The sequence below is a fragment of the Magnolia sinica genome, chromosome 1 (assembly GCF_029962835.1).
Source record: "Magnolia sinica isolate HGM2019 chromosome 1, MsV1, whole genome shotgun sequence".
Lineage (NCBI taxonomy): Eukaryota > Viridiplantae > Streptophyta > Magnoliopsida > Magnoliales > Magnoliaceae > Magnolia > Magnolia sinica.
In genome coordinates, this window is record NC_080573.1 from 127,835,276 (window position 1) to 127,852,103 (window position 16,828).

The 16,828-nt window shown below is 37.1% G+C and overlaps 1 protein-coding gene and 1 non-coding gene across 2 annotated transcripts in view; one reads left to right on the forward strand and one right to left on the reverse strand.

Annotated features, from left to right (window-relative positions):
* Positions 1–4,054: 4,054 nt before the first annotated feature.
* On the reverse strand, positions 4,055–4,127 carry TRNAK-CUU (transfer RNA lysine (anticodon CUU)). Its single transcript has one exon. It is a non-coding gene; the product is annotated as a tRNA-Lys (tRNA).
* Positions 4,128–14,180: 10,053 nt separating this feature from the next.
* The window catches only part of LOC131258083 (golgin candidate 1-like), a 52,227-nt gene continuing 49,579 nt past the window's right edge, over positions 14,181–16,828 (forward strand). Inside the window, exon 1 of the mRNA XM_058259142.1 lies at positions 14,181–14,333. Within this exon, the coding sequence (XP_058115125.1) occupies positions 14,306–14,333 (28 nt within the window). The 5' untranslated portion in view covers positions 14,181–14,305. The remainder of the gene's footprint in view (positions 14,334–16,828) is intronic.

Consider the following 16,828-nt stretch of genomic DNA (forward strand, 5'->3'; position numbering starts at 1 on the left):
ATGCTTTAGGAAGGAGAATCTTACTTTCCTTCCGTTGCCTGACTTTACACAACATGTTAAGCGACTTTTGAGTTATTGCCAAACCACATTGCTCTCACTTTCTTAATAAGATACACTGCCTAGAAGACTCATTTGTTTAAGAAAATCATGTGGCCAAGAAAATAAGTTCATCAAATAACATATGAGGAACTACTGTTTGGGTGACGGCTTTTAATTATCATTTTCTTAGTTATTTATTATTTATGATTTTATCCTTTACCCTGTCATTAAGGAAGAAAGAGCTTCGCCCTATTTTCTCTAGAAGTGAGCTTCTGAGGCCGACTCTTACAATGCCGGAAGAAAACAATTTGAAACATAGCCGAGTCAACTCGACTCAATAGATTTCAAGTGGGTCACCTGACTCGGCTGCAAGAGTGACTCGGCCTTGATTTTATATGACTCAACAAGTCAACTCAGTGACTCGGTTAACTCAACTCGACTCAGTGCAGCTCAAAGCAAGTCAGCTCGCTCGAGGAGGCTTGCATTTTTTTTAAATGAAAGGTATGAAGTGGGCTTTATCATAAATGAGTATTTTTTTTAAATGAAAGGTATGAAGTGGGCTTTACCATACGTTCAAATGCAAGCAGCTAAATGGAAAGGTTTTCATACAAATAGCCCACTAGATCATTACTCTTCAGACTTTATCTATAAATGAGTATTTAAAAATTAAAATATTTATAAATAATATTAACATAATTATTAAATATCAAGTTGAGTCAAGAAAAATCACTGCCGAGTCTTCGAGTCAACCTGACCCGGGTAGCTACATACCGAGTCGAGTCGAGTTTTCAAGTTCTTGAACTACGGTTTCATAAGCAAGATTTTAACACTGGTGTTGGAGAAATCTTAGCCGCACATCAAGTTTCCCTATTAAATCAATTTTAAAAAGACCAAAAGTTAGATATTTATCAATAGGTAATGTTGCTCCAGTACCTAACCAAATAGATATAACAGTACCTATAAAAAAGAGTATTGTAGCTAGTGGACGACGAAATAACGTCCTGACACGTCTATTTCCTGCTGGAAAAGGAAAATGTCAAAAACTGATTTTTAGCTGTCATGTACTTAAAAGAAGCCTAATACAGTATCTGCAGTTGTACCAAAAGGTGAAACTATGGACTTGCCGGTATCATCATGGGACCGTGCGGAGCTGAGTCGATGGTTTCATAGATGGGTCCCATCTTGTTGAGGCTGGCAATGGGTGGGGCCAGCTTGTCGGGTTTGTGGTGATCGAGCTTGGACCCGAGTGATTTTGAAACACCGTTTATAAATGGGCAGGGCCTGTTCCTGGGCTTTTCAAAGTTTTCATTTAAAGACCAGAACTAGCCCGGAAGGAGGTCCATCTTGCGTCTGGAAGTGAAGGCCGAATTACTGACAGGCCAGCCCATACCTATTTTTAAGACCGTAAAAATTAGACCAGTCAAAGCCCAGAATGGCTCGTTTCCAACCATAGATGTTTTTAATATGAGTCTGGGACTGGCACAATGTAGTTTTGTACTGAAGTTGATTACTAGCCCTTCATCCAACAAGGTCCATATATATTCTGATCAAATAAGGCCTAGGATGGTTGAAATGGCAATCACTGTCGTTTTGCACACCTGCATGGCTCACCAAATGTAGATTGGTTTTCAGGTTATCACAAGTCTTGCGGAGTCTTCCAATTTCACAAGCCTTCGCATTTCAATCCTCGTGACGTGTGTGTATGTACGAAATGCTACCGACAATCTTAAGAGTAGAATTAAATATCCTCAACCTTAAATTGTAGGATTATAATTAATTGAGTTTTAACTTTGGTTGATTAAACTAATTTGGTCATATCCTACTAACCACCCGCCTCGATCATCTATTCCAATAAATATATTAGGTATTTATTTTTTATTTCTTTGATTGGTTATTACCATGTCTATTGTAAAGGATCATATATTTAAATATCAATAAAATTGATATCATTTAGCTGTTTTTTGTCTATCCGTTATTTGAGAGACATACAAACCTATAGGTTGGTAAAAGAAAAAGCCTTTTAAGTCTGTAGATTGACATCTATGGTTATAAGGTAAAAAGAACTCATTCGAAAAGGCTAACCCCTACTCTTTCACTTATTACTTAAACAGAGCGCAACCTAGTGGTTGAGAGGATAAATGGATCTTACTTCAGTTTTCAATTTATCCACCTCAATATGAGGGACACCAGCGATTTAATCAAAACTTTTGAGTCAAGTTAACTGACATGCTTGCCTGCGCATGTCACACTTACACGAACAACCAATTTAAGCCCTTGCTCACACGTGTGACCAACTTTATTTGATTGAATTGACAGCAATAGCACTAAATAATATCTTATATGTATGATGCATTAAACGATGCCTATCCACAAATTGGGCCTTAAAGGGCTTTCCTTTAGCCGCATATATTCATTCTAAAACCTGAGTTGGGTCATGAGCAGTCTAACCCACCCCTTCCATTTATCAGGTCGGGTCGGGTCGGGTCAGGGCCTGGGCTAGATAAATTTTAGGGATCCACTCTGGCAAAATAGTGACGGTTCGTGGGTTGGGTTTGGTGTAAAGTAATTGGCCCGTTTAGTAACTTGGTTGGGCTCAGGCTGACATCCGCACAGTCCAAACATATCCTAAACAGATCCATCACCTGAAGACCCAGCAAATGGACCCATTGCAACCTGGGTAACTTAATATTGGTAATCTGATTATTTGACCGATGGAATAGTATGGCTTTGAGTTGCCACATTGCATGTATAGATATGCCTATAGTGATATCTGGGTCTTGAGAATCAAAGATTAGGCCACAGCAAGATGAGCTAGATATCAAATGGAATTCCAATCCCACCTGTTGACATATTGCAGAGCAGAGTGTTTAACAGTTCCTTCAAAATGAATGAGAATGGAGAAATGAAGCATGAAAACATGCAATTGGAAACAGTCACACATACATGATGGACCTGAAAATCAAGTCCAGGCATCGCATGTAATAGTCCTGCATTGACGTGAGGCTTAGCCCATATCAAAACAAGGCATCACGGAAATGATTTTAGATTGGACCTCAACACAGAAAATTTTAAAAACTCGCCCAGAACTGCTCTATTTTTAACGGGCCTGAAATTAAGGCCCAATCACATCTACAGGCTTAGTTTCAAGCCGAAGCCGGTACATGACTAGCCGAAGATGGACAGATGTTGTACACGTGCATCAATCCAGACAATCTAAATTGTGGGCCATAGACGGATGGAGCATGGACCAAATATCGGAGCCATACATTCATATTAACCGTCTGATTCTTCCATGAAATATGTAGTGCTGTCCACTTGGGAGAACGTGCATTACAAGCGGTCCCATCCACGTGTGAGCACACATCCAATATGTGAGTATCGAACGCGTGTCTGAGATGAACGGCATATAACAACTTTTGGGGCCACTGAGGTTTCAACGGTGGACGTTCATTCCCTACTGTTGTTTCTCGTGGTGTGGCCATCCACGTGTGAGGACACATACCAATATGCGAGCGTGGAACATATGTCTGAAGCGACTGGCTTTAGCTGCGACCCGGAACCAGCGATGTGGGTGGTACCTGACCGTGGGCCCACCTCGATGCATGGTTCTATGTTTATCTACGCCGTCCATCCGTTTGGCACTCATTTTACTGAGTGAGCCCAAAAGCTAAGCATATACAAAACTCAGGTGGACCACGACACGGCGTGGATATACAACGCATGCATCGAGGTGGACCTCACGGTCAGCGTACCACCCCATCGCTGAGTGCAGGGTCGCACCGTCCGGGAGAGATGGAGTATAACAGCTTTTACACTCACTAAGATTTAAACGGTGGGCGTTCATTCCCTAACATGGCCCACTTATGTTTTGGATATGCCCGAGTGGATGTCACGTGCACAGAATATATATTGGAAAAAATGAAAAGATTGAAAAAAATTATATTGGAAAAAAATAATAATAATAATAAATAATTAATTATTGGAAAAAATGAGAAGATTGAAAAAAAAATACAAACGCCCACCGTGGGGCTCGAACCCACGACCACAAGGTTAAGAGCCTTGCGCTCTACCAACTGAGCTAGACGGGCTGTTGGTAAGAAATATAACATTTTACATGTAGTAGGTATTCAAAAGAGAGTGCACCAGAAAGCTTTAATCCTGACATCTATACAGTTCAGTACATGTGATATCCACTCCGTCCATTAGTTTCAAATTTTCATGTTAGAACATAATTCCAAATTTTAAATAGATCCATAAATCAAGTGAGCCACATTACATGAAACTGCAGGGATGGAAACACCCACTCTTGAAACCTTATTGTGGCCTACTATAATGTTTATACTCCAACCATTCATAATGTGATTCACACCTGACTGTGATCGTGGATCCATATGACTACTTATGATTGGTATATGCCATGCATGACATAATTCATGAATGAGAAATTTCAACTGCTTATGATTATGTGATATGTTCTTCTTTCATTCGGTGATATGAATAAGTGGGAATGAGACCCGAAATGAGAAAGGATTTGATGCAAAAGTGATATAGAATCATCAAGATGGAGAGGGAGAGAGAGAGAGAGTTCCAAAGTGAATCAATGAGGATGTTGACCGCCTTCACTTTCTTTCGGTTGTGTACATTCTCCACGGGTGGTGAGGAAGGAATAGATAGGAACAAACATAAATTGAAAATAAGGACAATTGGAGAAACACAACTAGTTGAAGAATTCAATCAATATAAAACCAACTCGATGGTCCTAACATTAATAGCAACAGGAGATCAAAAGGAAGGATCAGTCACCAATCTGCTCTCCTTTTTTCTTCCTTGCAGTGCTTTTCAGTGTAATCTTCTAACTTTGTTTTGCTAATGTGATGTATCCTAAATGTCCATGACCAATGTAATAAGATTGGGCAATCCATGATCATGTTTAGTAATCGTCTTGTGAATTGGGAACCAACGATGAGTTAGGATGGACAATTTCTATTGTCAGGTTTTGGTGCCTTGCCCTCTACTACATGGGAGAGAGTGTTCACTATGCTTGTGGGTTATCGTGTTTAGGCCTGATTGAACACCTGCATTATAGGATTGCATCAATTATGAACTCAGAAACTCGTTATGTCTAAATTAAATTAACTCAATCATATACTAGCTTTAATTAATCTTTAAACATGAAGTCATGTTGGGACTTCATGGTCATAGTGTTATCTCACTAGGTTATTAGTTACTAATATACAAGTGTGGCTAAGCACATGGATTGAGATGCAACTAAAGCTCGCATGCTTCAACAAGGGATCTACTAGTTCACTTGGATTTTTAGTGATTTAGATCTTAGTGATCAGATCATCCATCAAGTTAGTTTCCAATTGGTAACAATGATTAAGAGGTTTTAGAATGTTTTATCAATAGTTTTAACCATTGGTCTCTTGTTTCGACATTGAAAATGATTTTATTAGACTTGATGAATATCCTATGCTTAGGATATTGAGATCTAGCTATCAATACAACCTGGGATTATGAGTGGATATCACTAGTAGCAGAGAGATTTTGCTCAATTTGGGTATGTGGATAAATATGATTACATACTTTTGATAATATTAAGCATATTGAAGTCTATAGGGGCAAGGAGTACCATAACAGTTGCACCCCTTAGAAATGCTAACTCCTTGTAAATAGATTGTATCCCAACGAAAGAAAGTAAGAGAGAATTTAGACACCATCCTTGGACGTTTGGAATGAGAATAGAAAGAGAAAATGAGAAAAGAATATGCGCATGTTCAGCCTATAGTGAGCCTATAGGCTATCTATTCTCTCTCTTTGTTGGGATAGATAGGAGAGTGATCTCATTCATTTGAGAATCGACATCGGCAATTGTCATGCGATTAATGGGACAAAGGTTCAAGGTAAGATCACCCAGGTTTGTGCAAGTTTAGGAATTTTTTTAAAGTTATACTTACATGTCTTTTAGAAATCACCAACACCATCTAGATAAGGAAAAATACAAATATCAACTTGTTCCAAAAAATTTGTGGCTCCAAAGAAGTTTTAATGGTATCATTCAATTCTTATTGTTTCTTACCGTGTGGCCCACTTGTGTTTTAAATTTGACTAATTTTTTGCTCATGTCCTAGCATGAGTTAGCGAAAGTCATACAGATGATGTATATAACACAAACATCATAATGAACCCCTATACTACTCATGCTTACACAAGCAACAACACAGAGAAGCCCACACACCTGACCACCTTATATATAATACCGATACATATTCCCCTTGAAAAAAAAAACTTTCAAAATTTAGGTTAAGATCCATCATAACACTAACTCAGACTAGAGGCAAATAATCGTGTAAATTTACCCTTCATTGAGTTCTAGCAATAAATCCAATTTATTTGGATTCTTAATTGCAAATGGAGCATGGCCAACCATCATACCCATGGGACAATTTTGACATCCAATTTTGTATATACGGGTTATGGTTTGGTGATCCAAACCATTGACTCATTCACCTTGTTACCATGCAGAGCGATTTTGATAATATGAATATGACTAAAAGATTGACAATTGTCCTTGTGGATCGGATTGTTAGTCTTGTATGTCCTAAAAAGTCTATGTAAATCTTGTCCATTGAGAAATAATGATATTGGCTATTGATATTGTTGATGTAGTCCGTTGATGATGATGACCATGGGTTCTATGTGAACATGTCATCCATCATTATTATTCAAGGCTTATATCAATTCATTGGCATCAGCTACATGAATCATGTTCAACCATTATACTTAATAAGGGCTAGACCTTTAGTTTTGTTGTATATCATCAAGTCTTTTCTTACTACATCTATACATAGCCTTTTGGGCCTTCGCATTGTCCTTTTAGAGCCTTTAACTTAAACCAACTCACTCCTTCTACCAAGGCCATTCTTCGTCTCTATTGCACATAATCAAACTATACGCATTTAAGTATTATTTTTCTTGTCTTATTACCTATTGGTTCTACTAAGTTCCACCTAATGCATTCACTCCTCATTCTGCAACTCAGCCATCTTAATATTCTTATTTTTGCTACACTCATCCTAAGACATGTTATTCCTTAGCAGCCCAACATTTTGCCCCAGAAAAGTAAGCTAATCTTATAACTATTTTATAAAATTTCCCTTTTACTTTTAATAATATTTGTTATTAATGTCATAATTATTATGTGGGTCTACTTTAAGTGTATATATGAACATGGGTTAAAAGAGAGTCTCCATTGTTGTCATTCAAAACTTAATTTTACACACCATCAACCACTAGCTAAGGTAGTGTCTATGAATCTCAACACCATATTATTCCATGAACACATAGCAAGTTTGAAGATGAACTTGTGGTATTCTTATGTAATCATCTTATGTCAGGGGGACCGATAACAAGTTGGGATAGAAGGTTTCTAACATCGAGCTCAGTGACAAATTAATGCTTTTGGCCTACTCCACACATGAATAAGAGTATTCGTGAATATGGATCTTATTATTAGACCCATTAAATATTTACATTAGAGGATCAATTCAAGATAATTAATTAGGAAACCTATCATGTCTGGATTAGATCAACTTGTGTATGTATTTATAATGACCTAAGATTTTGGTGTATACCTACACACGCAAGCACGTAAGTTTACACTCAAGTATACTCTTGTTGCTCTTAAACCATAATACACTCAATTACTCTTCGATCCAACTATTGAAAATATTCCACGTGGACAAAATAAGTTATCCAACCATTAAATTTTGGATATAGACCATTACATCATTATGGAATATATAATGGATACAATTTAAGCCCTTTACACCCGGTCATCAACAAATATGAATCTTACATCACGATTATAATATGCTTAAGAGTGTTTTTACACCCTAGAGTCCAATGCCAATGATTACATACGTACCATTGATTTTCTCAAAGTTTCCCATTGTTTATATGTACATACAAGAACTTGAACCTTAGAAAATCTATTTTTAGGGACCCGATCGCGATAAAATTTCAAATAATGACTAGTTAGTCTAATTGAGTAGTACGTTTTTAGTTTCGGGACCTAATTCAAAAGATCCACCGTCTATCAAATTTTATATCATATGATGGATGACCCGCCTGAAAATTACATAAACACATCTTTATAACCTATGAACGATTTTAGATAAATCTTTCAGTTTACATCTCCATCAGGACATGTCTGGACTAATTCTCAGAGACTAGTCTAGATCATGCAGAAAAAGTGAAAATTTGCCTTAACACAACTTCGCGTGCGAAAGCTTGGTAAAGCTAAGGAATGAAGGGCTGTCATAGGGAGGGGTTTATTAGGACCACATAAAATTTTTATCTTTTAAAATCCCAATTTTCTACTTAAGCTAATATGTGAATTAAGCCAAGCAATGCAATTAATTCTGAAGCTCCCAAGCCAATAAAGGATCCAATCACATAGACTACAAATGATATACCAATTAAGATACTAGTCTATAAACATGATAGTGTAATGTATGTATGGGATGTACTACATATCAACTCCTAGCATTCATCTAATCATGCATATATATAATTACATATTCAATAACATAAGTATAATTAAACAAGTACACAAATAACAATCCCAAACACAATCATGTATAGTGGCTTGATTTCCTTACTCCACTCCCGGCGAACGTATTCAACCAATGAGTGTACCTGATTTCACTATAGGAGGTTTTAAATCAGGTTAACCTTTAACATTTACAATATTACACAAGGAAAGGCTCCCGTAAGAGACTTTATATGGTTTTTTATAGGTTTGCCACAAACCTTTATTCTACATAAGAACCTACTAACGTATACTCCCGTCGGAGGTTCTCACAAGAGACTTTAGTTGGTTTTTTGTAGGCTAACCAACAACCATGGTCCTAGTCTAAGGACCTACTTTTACTCCTATTGAAGGCTTTCACGGAGACTAACATATATACACCCGTGTCCAGTGGCTTACACAAAGACTTAATTTAGACCTTACACAAGAGTCAATGTCTTACACAAGAGCTAAGGTCTCACACAAGAACCTAGTTGAGTTTACAAACTCTTATCTTAAATCCTACATAAGAAAAGAGAGTATACAGTCTCTTACACTTGATAACTTACTTATCGGATTGAGCCCTTTTTGTAGCACTTTCTTGGGTAGCTTGATTGTGTGCTTCAATCAACTCCATTTTGCTCCTCCAATCATGATGTCGATGCTTTACCAAGGCTCCACTTTAAGTCAAATACCTTACATGTATGCTCCTTTGAGGTGATCAAGGTGATAGGAAGTTGGTTGAATCTCTTACAACTAATTAAAAGTTGTATTTCTTAGGAAATTCACCTAGATAGGTCCTTTAAAGGATTTAGACAATGGTATGCCTATAGAAGTTGAGCCTAATCTATAGAAAATGGAGGAGTTCAAGCAAATCTTTAAGGTGGAGGTTAGAATCACCATTAGAGTGTTAATATCAAGAAAGATGACTTAGAACTCTTTGGTTTATAGGCTTGGGATGAAGGATGTGGTCATGGAATTATCTAAGCTTCTACTACACCATAAATCCATCCAAATGCCCAAGAACTGAATATCTTTATAAAAAGTTCGAGTTCCAACGGTCAGAAAATGGACAGATAACGACTCTATCTATCTCATCAAAGTTACCTTTGACACCATCGGAGGGTTGTAAGTCCTATGTTGCAAATCTAGCACCCTGAGTTGTCAATTTTTGTTGTGCCAAAACACTTCAGCATGGTTGACTTGTTTTGATAGATGGAAAGTTAACTTTCAAGTTCAAATTGATGGGAAGTTTGTCTTTATTTGAAGAAGAGCAGGGTGTTATCTACATCAACGTTATATATGCTACAAGTATGCATGTTCAACTACAACAATAAATTGAAGTTCATCAAGTTGAGGTACTCAAGTTTAAGTGCATTATTTTTTCAATCTTCAAGCTTATGTTAAAGCTCAAGTACACTACTTCAAGCTCAAGTCACAAGAACAAGTTCAAGTACATTTGCTCAAGTCTTAAGACACAAGTTCGAGACAAGTTCAAGAATTCAAGGTCAAGTTTTATATACTTCAAAGTGTCCTATCTACCGAAACGACCGATGGTTCAATTTCAGTACTTACATTTAAGCTATACATGACCCTAGAAAGACCTTAGGATTAGATCATTAGCATTGCATATTTAAGTCGGGTCATTATACTTAATTTAGGCTTTACTTCGACTAGTCATAGTCTTAGTTCGACTAGTCCAGGCACTGGTTCGACCAGTCCAAGGTTTTTTCTCGACCAGTCTAGATTTAAATTCAAATTTTCAGAATTTTCTGTTAGGTCTTCGATCAGTCGAGTACCCTGTTTGACCGGTCGTGGAGACTCGTTCGACCAGTCGAGTATGACTCGACTCGAACTCTAGCAATGCGATTTTTATTCACTCGACGAGTCGAGCTGGCCACTTGACCAGTCGAGCAAGCCACTCAACCAATTGAGGGTATGTTTTATCCGATCGCGCCAGAAAATTTGAAAATTCGTTTGGTTAGAACTAGTCGAGCCGAACCCAGGACCAGTCAAGTAAACCGATTTGCAGCTTATAAATAGTAGACATTTCTCAGAATTTTTCATTCATTCCAATCCAATTCAAGCCGCCACTCTGAGAGATAAGTCTCCACTATTGTGAGGTATTTAAAGTTTATTTTAATAGCCTTTTAGTTTATTTAATTTCTTGATCTCTTGATTCCATTCTATTTGATTTATAAAGGGAATTTGATTTAACCCTTTGTGAGATCCAAGAAATTGAATCCAAGTAGTCTAAGGTTGAATTTAATTTAAAATACATTTAGACCTAGAACCCCTTCTTCTGTGAGATTAAACATTAAACATTAGCATTTACAGAGAAGCAGTTCTACCGGTTACATCGGAGATCTTTCTTCATATAAGTATTGATTTTATTTTTTGAATTTTTGGTTTGTGAGATTCAGCCAGGAAAATCTCTATTTGTGGTTTTGACTCAGATCAGCTAGGAAAATCTCAATGTAGGGTTTTTAATTGTGATAGCCCATTGAAAAATAATTGTAAAGGTTTTAAGGTGAACCTTAAAAAACTTTCTTTCTAAGTGAAAGCCAATATCCCGTGGGTGTGGATATTGGGCGTGGAGTAGTTGTGTGGTTGTTTTCGAACAGTTGGTGTACACACACGAACCACTATAATTCTTGGAGTTGTGTTGGATGATTATATTTGTTAATGTGTGTGAATGCTGCAATCTATTTTATGCTTTTGTAGTGAATGTTGTAATAGCTAGGTTTATTTCTTTTTGCTTCTGTTTCAGTTTGAGTTTTTGATACTCACAAACGTTCTAAAAATCAGGTTGTCTTACAATAAGCCATTGGTTTTTTGTGTAAGGTTATCCTTAGAACAACATTTGTATCAACCTCTCAATACTTGTGCCTTTGAGGTTGCTTTATATTGCTGCTATTTGTGTTATCTTTCCGCATTTTATTTTTTATTTGGAGTAGTCCTATTCACCCTCCCCCTTTAGGACTTGGAGCTCGCCCTTTTCAAAGGTACCTCGATGCCATCGAGAAAATAAGATAATATGATATATTTCTTACTGAACACATTTGAGTTACCTTTCAATGTTATCAAGTAGTCTTCAAAGCCATCAAAGAAGACTTCGATGCCATCGAGAAAATCAAATTAAATGATCAATTCTTGCTAGACATATCTAACTTTCTTTTTAATGTCATCAAGTGATCTCCGATGCTATCGAAGTAAGTTTTGATGCCATCGAATGAGACTTAGATGTCATAAAAAAAATTAGATAAAATGTGAATTTCTTGCTTAACATATTTGACTTCCCTTCGATGCCATCAAAGGCCCCTCGAGGTTTGCTCGATGGGATCAAACACCACTCGAAGTTTGTTGTTTTGAGCGTATGTTTTCACAGTAGTTTTGAACCTTTTCTAACCTTATTTAGCATATTCCAATTAGATTCCTAAGACTAAAGAATTATCAATAAGGTTTACCTATTAAGTAAAGATCATCTATAATTTATAAAATCTTAAAATTAAATTTTAGTCACTTAATATGCTATTTTGGGTGTTTATTTAACACATTTAAAAAAAAGTCATTAATGGAAATTAATTTAAGGGTGGTATATGCGCCGAAAGTAGCAAGTGATTTTGATGAAATGCGGTAAGTGATTTTAAGTTAAAACATTTTTTCTATGTGACAACTTTACCCTTTTTGAAGTAACTTTCAGTGAAAGCTTTTCAGACTAATTGTGTAGTTGTTATGTGGACATGGCAAAGTTCTTTGGGATCATCATGATGTATGTGTTATATCCACCACGTCCATCCATTTTGCCACATCATTTTAGGGCATGAGCCAAAAAATAAGGCAAACCCAAAGTTCAAGTGGACCGCACCATGAAAAGTTGTGGGGACAATGATGCTCATTGTTAAAAACTTCCTAGGGCCCACCATGATATTTTCTTGTCATCCAACCTATTCATAAGGTCATGTAGACCTGGATGAAGGGAAACACAAATATCACCTTGATCCAAAACTTTTGTGGCCCTTGAGAAGTTTTCAATTGTAGGCGTTCAATCTACATTAGTTTCTATGGTGTGGTCCACTTTAGCTCTAGGTCTGCCACATTTTTGGGCTCATGACCTAAAATAATATGACAAAATGTATGAATGGTATGGACTCAAGTACACGGGTAGGCAATCTAATTTTGCTTTGCACATGGATTTCTTTCCAAAGCCTTTGCCGTTCCTGTGATGGAAAGTTAGGTGGGGCCTAATGTGATGTTTGTGAGAAATCCACCCCATCCATCCATATTTCTATATCATTTTAGGATATGAGACAAAAATATCCAAAACTCAGCTGAGCCGCATGACAGGAAATAATACCTACAGTTGGAATCTCCTTGGGGTCCACCTCGATGTTTTTGTGCCATCCATACTGTTTATAAGGTCATTTCTACTTGAATGAATTAAAATCTCAAAATTATTAGCCTGATCTAAAACTTATGTGGCCCTACAAATATTTCAATATTGTACTTTTAATCTTCACTATTTCCTATCATTCGGCTCACTTGAGTTTTGGATCTACCTCATTTTGGTCCTATGTCTTAAAATGATTTGGAAAAGTGCATGAATGAGGTGGATTTCTCACAAACATGACGTGGAGCCCCACTCTCTCCTTGCATTAGGTGTTACCCAAGTTACAAGATAGTGGGTATTGTTGCGACTGCGGGGCTCTCAAAAACTTTTGTTGCAGCCAGGAAATTTTAAACTATGAAAATTCAATCCCTATGGTGTAAAGATCATCTTTATTTCATGATGACATCCTAAAATGATCATATGGATATACAAGACGTACCTCAAGGTAGGCCCCATAGTATGATGTTATCATGGTAACACTTAATCCACTCCGGCTTTAGAAGGACGCTAACTAGGTGAGTCCCACAGTAATGTTTATGAGAAATCCATCTCATCTAATCGCGTTTTCAAATCATGTAAGGACATGGGCCAACTTAAAAGCAATTTGGTAAATTTATCCAATTATATTTAGATTTAGTACTAAATTTCATAGTTTAAAACAAGCATTTCAGCCCTGATCGTAGCTTAAAATTCAGTACATAATAGATCCGGTGCTTAAATTAATTAATTAATTAATTTTTTTAAATTCTTTACCAAACGTACCCTAAAACAAACTCACGCCGGACTACCCCACCGGGATGCGTGTGGACATAACACTACGCATTTGGTGTCCCTCTAGGCAATGGGAAATCCAAAAAATCTGTCATATCCAGAACTCAGGTGGCCAACACCATCTGAAATCACGTGAAATTATGGCTAAAACATCTAAAAGCATTTTGAGGTGTGGTCACCATATCAACGGCTCATATCACCAAAACCATGGTGCCTTTCCAATGCAAGAAACCACCCTTGCAATTCCTCCCTTTCAACCATCCATCCGATTCCGACTACCTGAACGGAAACGATCATTCCATCATCATGTGTTCTGGGCTGTAATCCATCCATAACAAATTTGTACGGTCCAGATTGACTCACACGCATTGCACATGCGCCAACATCCCATTACCTCGACCGTAGCCGTTTCACAGTAAAAGGGCATTTCAGAAATTTCCCTCCCCAACTAACGTATGTTGAAAGCATCACTCTCTATAAATCTCAATGACAAAAGCAACTTCCGCTCTTAAAACTGCAACGAATCAGATGAAATGGCTTCTTGGCTCAAAGTCGCAGAAGGTACGGATCTCATCTTCCCACTCTCTTTTTCCCCTCATCTGATTCTCTCTTTCGCTGTAACCGATGGCATTTCCGTTAATTCTGTTGATCCCTAGGGTTCTTTTCTGAATTTCGATCGGTTCTTCGGATTTCGATATTGAATTCTGGTTTTAAGGGCGTGTTTGGATGTACCCTTGATTGAGATTTTGGTGGGAAGAGATAATAACAATCTGTTTCGGCTTCAAGTTCCTGTAAGCCCAGGAAATGATGGGAACTGCATCATACGGGCTTCTGTTTTTCAGCCTTCCACTCGCTGAGTTGGTATTGGGAATGTTTCAGGTCGGATCTGAAATGTTCTTGATATTGATTCACGGCGGAAAGAATATTTAATGCTTCGAAATATCAGAACTTCCAAATGCAGCATAAATGGATTAGATGAATTGGTCATATAAACTGAGTCCATGATTCAGACCGTCCAGTGAGTACATTCGTGGATGAAGATGGATCACTGTCGTAAATCATGTGGTTCTGATGATCCTACCTGCCCAATTTTTGGGGCATTTTTTGTGTTCATTTCCTGTGTTCTTTCCAACTGTCAGTTTGTTGATCCTGATTAGATGCTTGTGACAGCGAGATTCTTGGGTCGATCCACAGTAGGACCTGCCCGATGAATGGTCCTGATTGTAGACTACCGTGCCACATTTCTCATTTGAATGCAACGATGGATTCTCTAGGTTTAACCCATTGGTAGAGCTATTATGTAAATCTATCATCATTATCTCTCTCTCTCTCTCTCTCTCTCTCTCTCTCTCTCTCTCTCTCTAATGTAAAACATAGATTATTGATTGTCTCATTTCAAAATCCTATCACCTTTCTTCCTTATCTACATCTAAAGCATTTAAGCTGGTGGCTGGGTTGAGCTGAACTGAAGAAATAGGTGATTCTTTGGGGGTCTTTAAAGAATCTATCCCTGAGCTGCACTAAGATAATATGTGATTTTAGGCACAGGTGGTTTGTTAATGTAAAACATACGTTCTTTATAGTATGCCATTTCCCAATCCTGCCAGCATGTTTCTTCCTTTAGAACCGTATATACATCTAAAGCATTTACAAACTGGTGTTCAGGTTGAACAAAGGGAGGGAATAAGTGATACTTTTCAATTGTTTTCAAAAGCTAAACTAGGCAAAGAGCTCGACTTTCAGAAGAATTTGGAATTTTTTTTACTATGGAGCTCCAAAGTTATTTTGTACATTTCACATTGGAAAGAAGTTACTTTTTTTTGTTGCCAAACAACGTGAAGGGTGTTTCTAAATATGTTTAAGTAAACTTTTTTGCACTATAATTTTTATAGTGGAATGCTAATGTGCCCATCCCTTCACGCGAATGTCAGCAACCTCTTCAAAGCTTTTAACTGATACAGGGAACATCCTATCATCAATCTGGACTGTCCACTCATTCTAGACACAACTGGTGGGCCATGGTGCAAAAAGAAAAAAAGAACATAACTATCCAATGATACTAACATTCCGATCAATAGCATCAAAATGGATAGTTAAGATCAATGTTTTAAATAGCTTACGCTATGTAGCATGTAGCTTACGCTACGTAGTGTAGCTTAGCCTTAACGCTACGTAGCTCATGAAAGTAGCTTAAGTCACATATGGCCTATACTACATGCTAATTTACATATACTACATGCTGTACAGCTTACACTGCAAGTTATTTTTTACTAAAGCAAAAAATTAATTAATGCTTTCAATGATTTGTTGCATTTGTCTACTTTTCAATAAAAAATAGTTAATCTTTTCATCAATTTTAGTAAAATAATAAAAGTCATAGTATTAAATCAGTTATCTCTTTCTTTTTCTTTATAATTAATCTTTGCCCTGTTTTTCCTGTTATTTTAGGTTGTATTTGGTTGCACCAGATATCATGATATTTCATGATATTTGGTGCAACCAAGCGCAACCTTTTAAAAACCTAGAAGTAGCATGTAGCTTTTGCCTCACGCTTCAAGCGAGTGAGCGCTATGCTACATGTTATTCACTATTTAAAGCACTGGTCAAGATAGAATAGAGGAACAAAAATAGGTAAAATTATCATCTAGAAGCATCTATTCAATAGGCCACTCTATGGATTGCTTATGATTCCAAAGAAGCACTTTGGTTACATGATGTTAATCATCCGATCTATGACTTGTAAAATGGACTCCTAGAATAAAATAGCCAACATTTAAAGGTTTAGGATCATCCTAATTGGTGTAATTTCTATATAATGGCCTGCCCTTGGTCGTATTGAATGAATGGACTGTCCAAGTTAATGATCGTAAGCTTCCAATCAATAGCATGAAAATTGGAAAGTCAAGGTTGAGTGGATCAACAAAATAGGCCAAATCATATTTGAAACATATATTCAATAACCCTCACCATGGGTTGCTTATGATTCCAAAGAAGCACGTTGGTTGGATGATGCTAACCATCCAATCTATGGCTCAGAAAATGGAATGTTATAATAA